Source organism: Salvia splendens, chromosome 4 (assembly GCF_004379255.2).
Source record: "Salvia splendens isolate huo1 chromosome 4, SspV2, whole genome shotgun sequence".
Classification (NCBI taxonomy): Eukaryota; Viridiplantae; Streptophyta; class Magnoliopsida; order Lamiales; family Lamiaceae; genus Salvia; species Salvia splendens.
The window spans coordinates 21,411,868-21,420,548 of NC_056035.1; the positions used below are offsets into that span (position 1 = coordinate 21,411,868).

An 8,681-nucleotide genomic window follows, 5' to 3' on the forward strand; every position below is an offset into this window, starting at 1 on the left:
TTTCCAGGTGCTTGTGTTGAAATCTTCATGCCACTGTCTTCATATTTGTATTACACTATGTTGATATAAAAAACCGTGAAAATTGTATGTTATAACAGATTGACTATTTTACATTTTTGTTGATATTTTATCTACTATTTATTGAAATTCATTAGCTCTAATCTCATCCACTCATTTTAAGATCTAATGGTGTATGATTGGTCTTAGTTGTGGATTAGATACTATATGCATTTTAACATGACCTGACTAGTTGTGGATTAGATACTATATGTATTTTAACATGACCATCAGGTCATGTTTGATTGTCAGGATTCTGTCTGAAAAAGTAATCGGATTCCTTAAATTTTAAATTCTTTTGTTTGTTTTAGTTTTTAATCAAACTGAGAAAGTAATCAGAATCCCAAGAACAATGAAAATTAGTATAATTTTCCAGGATTCTGAATCCTAACTTTTCTTAGTTATTCTTTTTCTCGATTTTAGAATTCTTACATATATAATGCAATATAAATATAGTTTCAATTTTTTATCATTTAAAACTTGATTAATATATCATCAATATGTGAAGCATAGTGATGTCTATTTTGGGAAGGTATAAATATAATGTTTGGTAAGTAATAAATGTGTCTATGTAAAGCATTAATGAAAATTTTCTTTTCCAGTACTCGCCTAACCCTACATGTCTATTTATAACCCATATTTGCAAGTATCAATCTGATAGCATTAGCATAATTGAAGCAAATTAGTGTACCTAATACAAGCATTATAGAAAATGATAAATACAAGCATTGCAATTTGTGACAAAATTTTATATCAATTAAACAAACAGATGTATAGAGGTGTGATCAATTGCTAACTGATCTCTTAATTGCTAGCTACAACTAATTTAAGACCATGGGATTTTTAGATATCTAATGGACTACAAATTGCCATGTGTAATTTCTTTTTTTTTTAAAACTTTTTTATATTAAAAAGAAAATAACAACTATCAAATTTAGGGTTTAGGAACTCAATGTCAATATAGTGTAAAAAATATATAAACAAGAAGACATATAAATGTCAACACAATTTCATATTAACATTGTACAAGCATTGTATTGATATATTATGTCCATTATATTGACATTAAACTGGTTTACGAAATCTATGACCATTTACGAAAGTTTCATCAAATTTTGTCATCGAAACATATGCATATAGGATCTCGTTGGAATCCTTATAAATTTATCTTTAATTTGATATATGTTGTACAAAAATGCAATGCATGATTTCCATTTAATTGTAGTCAGATTCACGTGTGCTACTAATTAAGCGATATGTTTACTTTATTTCATCATCTATTTTACTCTCTCTTATCTCTCCCATTTTATTCATTTTTCCTATATATTCAACATGATTTCTTAATCTCCGAGTCCAAAAATTTGACATCAACTTTCTTGGGAGGGAGAGAGTAAATTATCCAATTACACTATTGATTGACCATCATATTTAATATAATTAAAGTATATAATAATGGAGCTTTTAAAACATCCTTATAATATATAAATAGTTTTATATCAAATAAATATTTAGTAACGCAAACAATTAAATAAAAAATAAGTATTTCAAAAAAAAATATATATAAACATCAAAAATTAATCTTAATTAATAAGTAAAAATATCACAATAATATAAGTAATGCTGAATGGAAAAAATAGTGTCTTGGACAACTCACTGACTAATTTTATTACCATGAATATACTCTGGACATAATGGGTCGTCACATTCAAGATCCTTATTCATTTTATAACATGTTTGCAAATTTATAAATTTTTCCTAATGGCTGATTTTGGCCAATGACTATATTCATTAACATGCACTATTTAGGGGTAAGCCAAATGATTTTCAATCATTCATTGGGTATTTTTTGTAATTTCAATTTTCGTAAATTTCTTATTTTTATTCTTAATTCTTTCTTATTACATCATTTTTTTCTTGTTATGCTTTCTTCTTATTTGGTTTTACAGTGATAAAATATTGGACAAAAAAAATTGAAGTACTCCAAAATAGGATCAAAGAAAAACATCTATAATGCTTTTATTATAATCTCACTTGTCACATCAAAGTAAAACTTATTAGTTCAAATCACACTTAGGGTTATACTGCATTCTAGTATATTATTTTTTCGTATTAGAATTACAATCTCACAAGTAACACGAGTTATTCCACAAACTACACATGGTAAAAACATTTTAAATGACCGTAGGGTTAAAATGAGCATATTTTCGAATATGATCATTTTTCTCAAACCCTGCAACATATTTTTTATTAAGAATCGCCCACGCTTCTATTCCTCCGGATTTCGAATCCAATAAGTTGAACAAATTACCTCCAACCAAAGTTTCAAATTCAGAATATTGTGGAATGCAGCCTGATATCCACACAGGTTTTCCCCACCCAAAATCAACCTCGGAAAGACCAATACCTGCCCAACTGGTGAAAGCAAGCCAAGTAGCTTCTTGAGGCATCTCATTCCTAAATGTCTCCAAAATTTCATACACGCCATCATCGCTCCCCAATCGTCTCACAAACTCACCATCTATTTTTGCTATCCCTTTTTTCACCTCCCTTACCAACTCCGCCAACTCCTTTTGTGCAGGGTTGCTCCACAAGCCCACGGCTTGCCACACTAAATTACCAAAACTATCATCTGCAAATGGTGGCGTCGACCTTCTCCGAAGGTTGACCGCTTGAGTCATTACCACAGGTTTCACATCCTTCTCGGCAGCCACCGCCTCCAAGAAGCATTTCAATATCACAGCCGTCACCACATTCACTCGTGACACAGTGGAGCTAGAGCTAGAGCTAGAGCTACTCATTTGGGCCTTGAGAATGGATAAGGCAGAAGCATCGAAAACGTACCTTCTCACAACAAACTTCCCGGCGCTAAATAATTTGTAAAAATAGCTGAAAGGTAATAAGTTGTTAGGTATTGAGGGATTCTGTGGAAAGGAAGATTGGGCTACACGATTCAAGGGAGCAAACCCTAATCCTTGTGCATTGGCAGCCCAACATTGGAAAAATGTCGAGACTGAAACTATGTCTGCAATTAAGTGATGAAACTTGATACATATGGCTATGCTGCCGCAGTCGAAACAGTTCAACTGAATCAGCATAACACTATCACCCGGAACCGGATTCTTCTCATCACCTGGAAATAACTTGTTAATCAATTCAACATCAGGGTTTTGTAGAAAATCGCTCAATCGGGCCTTCACTTTGGCGACAGAGAATGGAAGGCCTTGGTCGTTGCAATCTGCAGAGAGAGCATCTCTGATAATTCCGGCAAAGGGATAGAAGGAGACCAAAGATCGAGAAAGTGACTCTTTCAGATGTTGTATTATGTCACTCCTGTCGTTGCCCAAGTAGTATAAAACTACGGGAATGTATATAGCATCCATAATCCGATCTAGCAATGAAATATTGTAAACTCTAAGGTGGGGAGGTGTTGGTGAAGAGGGTTTTATTTTCTCCATTGAAATAATATTGCTAATTTCCATTCTGATTTTTTTTCTGTTTTTTGTTTTTGTTACTGATCAGCTTGATTTTTTATTCCCCTTTTATAGACTAACTTTTGAAGCTCTAAGAATAGAGAAACCAAATTTTTTTGATACCATCAACTGACTTTTTTTATTTCATATGAGCTATTAAATATAAGTTTGGGCTATGTATTTTTTTTATTTCATATGAGCTGTTGAATATAAGTTTGGACTATGTATTTTTTATTTTATATAAGCTATTGAATATAAGTTTGGGCTATATATATATATATTTTTTCATTTGAGCTATTGAATCTATAAGTTTTGAAGCTCTAAGAATAGAGAAACCCAAATTTTGTGATATCATTAACTGACTTTTTTTATTTCATATGAGCTATTAAATATAAGTTTGGGCTATGTATTTTTTTTTATTTCATATGAGCTGTTGAATATAAGTTTGGACTATGTATTTTTTATTTTATATAAGCTATTGAATATAAGTTTGGGCTATATATATATATTTTTTTCATATGAGCTATTGAATATAAGTTTGGGCTATATAAGTACAGATTGGCCTCATATAAGCTGTTCATTATTGCATAAAAGAATAGGGTAATTTAATAGGCATGTTAATATTGCACATTTTTATAGACTATTGAAGACAAGTTAATGTGCCTATATATTGTGAATAGGTATAGGATTTATGATAAAAAAAAAATAAAATGGATCGTGATATAATCATAAGGTTTAAATTTGACATAAGTTAAAATGGATAGTGATATAATGATAAAGTTTAATTTTGACATAAGTTAAAATTTTGTTATGTTATCTTAATTTATTATCCCTATACATCAAGTTATTTATAACTTATTCCATTATTAAAATACTAATAATAATGTGGGTTTTACTATCCACTAACACTACTTTAACTATCTATCTCTTCATCTCTCTTACTTTACCAATTTATCGTAATTCCATGTCATATCATATGCCAGTTTTTATGGGACGGAGTGAGTAATATTTACTAAAATATGTTCTAATATCACATTTATAAATTAATATGGAATCAAACTATAATATGTGTAATAAATATGACAAAGTAGATAAAGCAAGAGAGAGAAAGATGAGAGAAAGTAAGACAGATAAAGAAAAAGTGAATAAAGGAATTCATAAAACAATCATGAAGACGGAATTATGTCATTAAGGCCATGTTTGGTTGTCAGGATCCTGTCCGGGAAGCAATCTGATGCTTTAATTTTTAAATTTTTGTGTTTGTTTTGAGTTTTAACCAAACCGTGAAAGTAATCAGAATCCTGAAAATAAGGAAAAATAGAATAACTTTTCAAGATTCTGAATCCTAGCTTTTCTTAGATATTCTTTTTCCTAGTTTTAGGATTCTTACATACTCCTTTAGGTATTTAATAGAGTGGAGTATAATCTTATACAAGTGCTATTATCATTAATATTATTATTATTATTATTATTAAATAAATATTTTAAAATTTTGAATCACACTCTACTTAATTTCATTGTAATAAATATCTATAATTACATTATAATTATAATAATAACAATTATATTATTATTATAGTTTTTATAATTGTTATTATAATTATTATCTTATGAAATAATTACAGTATAATTATTTAAATTATCTATCATATAATAAATAATGGAGTAATATTAATAATAATAAAATATAATTACTATTTTTTTACTATCAAAAAGTCTTTAATGAAAATTTGAAATTTAAAATTTTATTCAGTTAAAATTTCAATAAATAATTATAATTATAATTATATATTTATTTATGATTAAAATAATATAAACTAATAAATTAAGAAAATCTTAGTTAAATTATTTGAATTTATCATTATAATAATAAATAAAATAATATTATTATAATTATTTTTTAAGTAATACTCTTTCCGTCCCACTCTAAGTGTCACATTTTCCATTCTGTGATGTCTCACTCTAAATGATACGTTTTTAAATATAGAAACATCACTCTCTATTTTTTCCTTCTCTCTTACTTTATTATCTCTATTTTACTCACAAAACAATACTACATAAAATCTCGTGCCAAATTAGAAATGCACCACTTAGAGTGAGACAGAGGGAGTAATTTATTAAAAGAATCTTAATATAACACTATTAAATTTTTTTATTACTAAATCAAACACGAAATTTAAAATCATGATATTTTTCCAAACACATGAAAGTAAAGTTTATTAGGATCATATTCAAATGACTTATTTCCTAAGAATAATTTTCCTTGCCAACTTTACTTTCCCAACAACCAAACATCGCCTCATAGTATTCTTATCTTTATTCTATTTATTTTACTTGGTATTTTTTGTTAATCGCTATTTCATTTGGAACCATCATTCCATTCCCTATGGGCTATGAGAGTAACTATTCCTTCCATTTAGCTAAGAAATAATCATTCCATTCTATTTTATTCTACTTTCTTTGATTTTAAATTTTAATAAATATTCAGAATGAGAGAAGGTGATATAAAGAAAAAAGGTTAATTGGGTCCTTGAGACTGAAAGGGGGCAAAATAAGAAAGAAAATGCGAAAAAATATCTCTAAGTGAATTAAATTTAGTCCAAATACCTCAAGTGCAATTCATTTTCACGAAGTACCTAAATATGCATCTTATATAGTCTAGATACTATTTTTGTACTCCTCCGTCTACTATTAGGAGTCCCGGTTTACTATTTTAGTCCGTCCGCCATTAGAAGTTTCGGTTAACTTTTACTATAAATGGTAGGTAAACTTCACTTTCCACTAACTCATTCCACTCGCATTCTATTATAAAATTAATATATAAAAATAGGCCTTATATTCCACTATCTCATTTTACCTATTTTCCTTTATATTTATTAAAATCCGCGTTAACTCTGAAAAATGATCAATTCTGCATATCTCACTACAGGTCTGACACTTATTAGATTATTATTATTACCCAATCTAAGATTAGCAGTGCGTTAATCACACCTAGCTCGTCCTTAAAACGTAAGCATGTTTCAATCTAATCACATTCCAAAATGTAAGCATATTTCAATCTAATCTCATTCCAATCATCAGTATCACTATAAAAATTACTCCCTCCGCTCCCTCATTAATTGACGCAAATTTCTTTTTTCTTCGATCCCCAATTAGTTGACACCTTTAAATTTTACTCGCTCCGTATTAAAAAAAACAGAAACTTTTGAAACGACACGGTTTTAATGCACAATTGGTAAAGTAAGTGAGAAAAATTGGTAAAGTAAGAGAGATGAAAATAAAAATTAAAATAAGAGAGAGGAAGAAAAAAAGTAGTGAAAGTAGAGTTAGTGGATTATGAGGTCCATGTCCTTAAGGTGCATTAGTTAAGGAATAAATATATCACTTCGGTGAAAGTACTATGGGAACACCACGGGCAGGAAGAGGCCACGTGGGAGTTGGAAGATAAGATGAAGGAGCGTTACCCGAGCTATTCGAGTAAAGCTGTGTAAATTTCAGGACGAAATTTCTTTTAAGGAGGGTGGAATGTGACGCCCCAGAATTTCGATCATTTCTTTTGAGATGAATCGGATTTATTAGCATAATTAATTTCCTTCAGAAGAGGTGTGATCGTAGAATCCTCGTTGTATTTTCAACTTTGGGGTAATCTAAGTATTTTCGTTGGAAAGAAAATAAAGTGCAAGAAAATTATTATTTTCAAGGATAAAAGTAAATGAGATACTTTTATTAGATAAATGTGGTTACACCTCGAGGAAATAGAAATTCAAAATATGGATATACAAATAGTACATGCTTACATAAGAAGATTCCCTACAAACATTACACTCTAGTCTACTCTTAAAAGCGGCTACACTTAAGACAAAGAATATAACAAAGCTACATTCAACAAGTACAAGGCTAGGACTTGGCTTTTAGCCACTTTGAGAAACAACCGATAAAGATGGCATGTGCAAAATCTCTCTCCTTCCTTCTCGAAAACTTCAGCCGCCACACTCCAAATTTTTGACAGCCGTGATCTCTGCAAAGTAACGCAAAGAGGGATTAGAGAATCTTCATACAAAAATCTAAGGATTGGGAACTTTATCAAAAAAGCAAGTATAGCCAAGCAACATGACATCATCGGATCTCTCAAAGAGGGAATGGAGACAATTAGTATATGAATGTGAGCTCTTTTGGAAGCACCAAAAGGATGAATAAGTAGGATCCATGAGACCAGCCAAGGGGGCTGGACAGCTCATAAGTTACACCAAAAAGGTATGATGAGCATTTCACAAAGCTCAAAAGGGAGCAAGCTGGCAGCAAAAAATAGGAGACTTTGTCTCCAAGATTTCAGGCATAATGCCAAAGGGGAAGGCCTATTTAAACAGCTCATCGTCCCCTCCTTCCTCCCCACTTTTGAGCACCCAAAATTTCCCTCAACTTAAGGAATTGCAGCAGGGAGCAGAGAGGGGAGCGAGGAGAGGAGTTGGCAGCAAGAAAAACAACAAGGATTCACCAACGGAGAGGTAATCCCCTCAGCACCCCACTACTCCTTACATCATATAGAACAAAGACCATGAAAAAATAGAACTTGGAGAAAACATGAAGATAGCATCACTTAGAACATCACAGGCATCTCAAGAACATAGAGCTATAAGGTTGCCACAATACTATAGCATAGCTACTGCCAAAACCACAAACAAGTAGTAGCATTCTCTTGTAAACAACATAATCTTTCCCAACAACACTAAGGTGGAACTAAAAATCCACAAACAATAACAACGAATGAAAGGGAAAGGGGAGAGAGGGACTTAGCTTTAGAGAAAGAAGCCGTCCGGCGACAAGCGAGCGCCGACGCGACGGAGGCGGCACAGGCAACGGCTCTGCTCGCCGAAGCTGGTGGCGTGGGTGCGACGGCGGACCTCGGAGTTTCCACGCGCGAGCCGAAGAGAGTAGGCGCAGCGCTAGGAGCTCCCCGACACTTGTTCGGCGGCGGCGCTGCGATATCCGGAGGAAGAGTCTCGGCGGAGAAAAATAGAGAAGGAGACGGAGAGAGAGAGGTGAAGCCTTCTCTGTCGGAGACTTCGTCGGGCGAGTGGACTCGACGGAGAGAGGGGCGGAGGTGCTGCTGTTAAGATTTCCCCGATTTTCAGAATTGGGATTTAAGAGATAAAT

General features: G+C 32.0%; 1 protein-coding gene across 1 annotated transcript; it reads right to left on the bottom strand.

Annotated features, from left to right (window-relative positions):
- Positions 1–2,228: 2,228 nt before the first annotated feature.
- LOC121800816 (stemmadenine O-acetyltransferase-like) lies at positions 2,229–3,437 on the bottom strand. The gene has a single exon (XM_042200319.1). The coding sequence runs from the start codon at positions 3,435–3,437 to the stop codon at positions 2,229–2,231; it is 1,209 nt and encodes a 402-aa protein (XP_042056253.1).
- Positions 3,438–8,681: the final 5,244 nt, after the last annotated feature.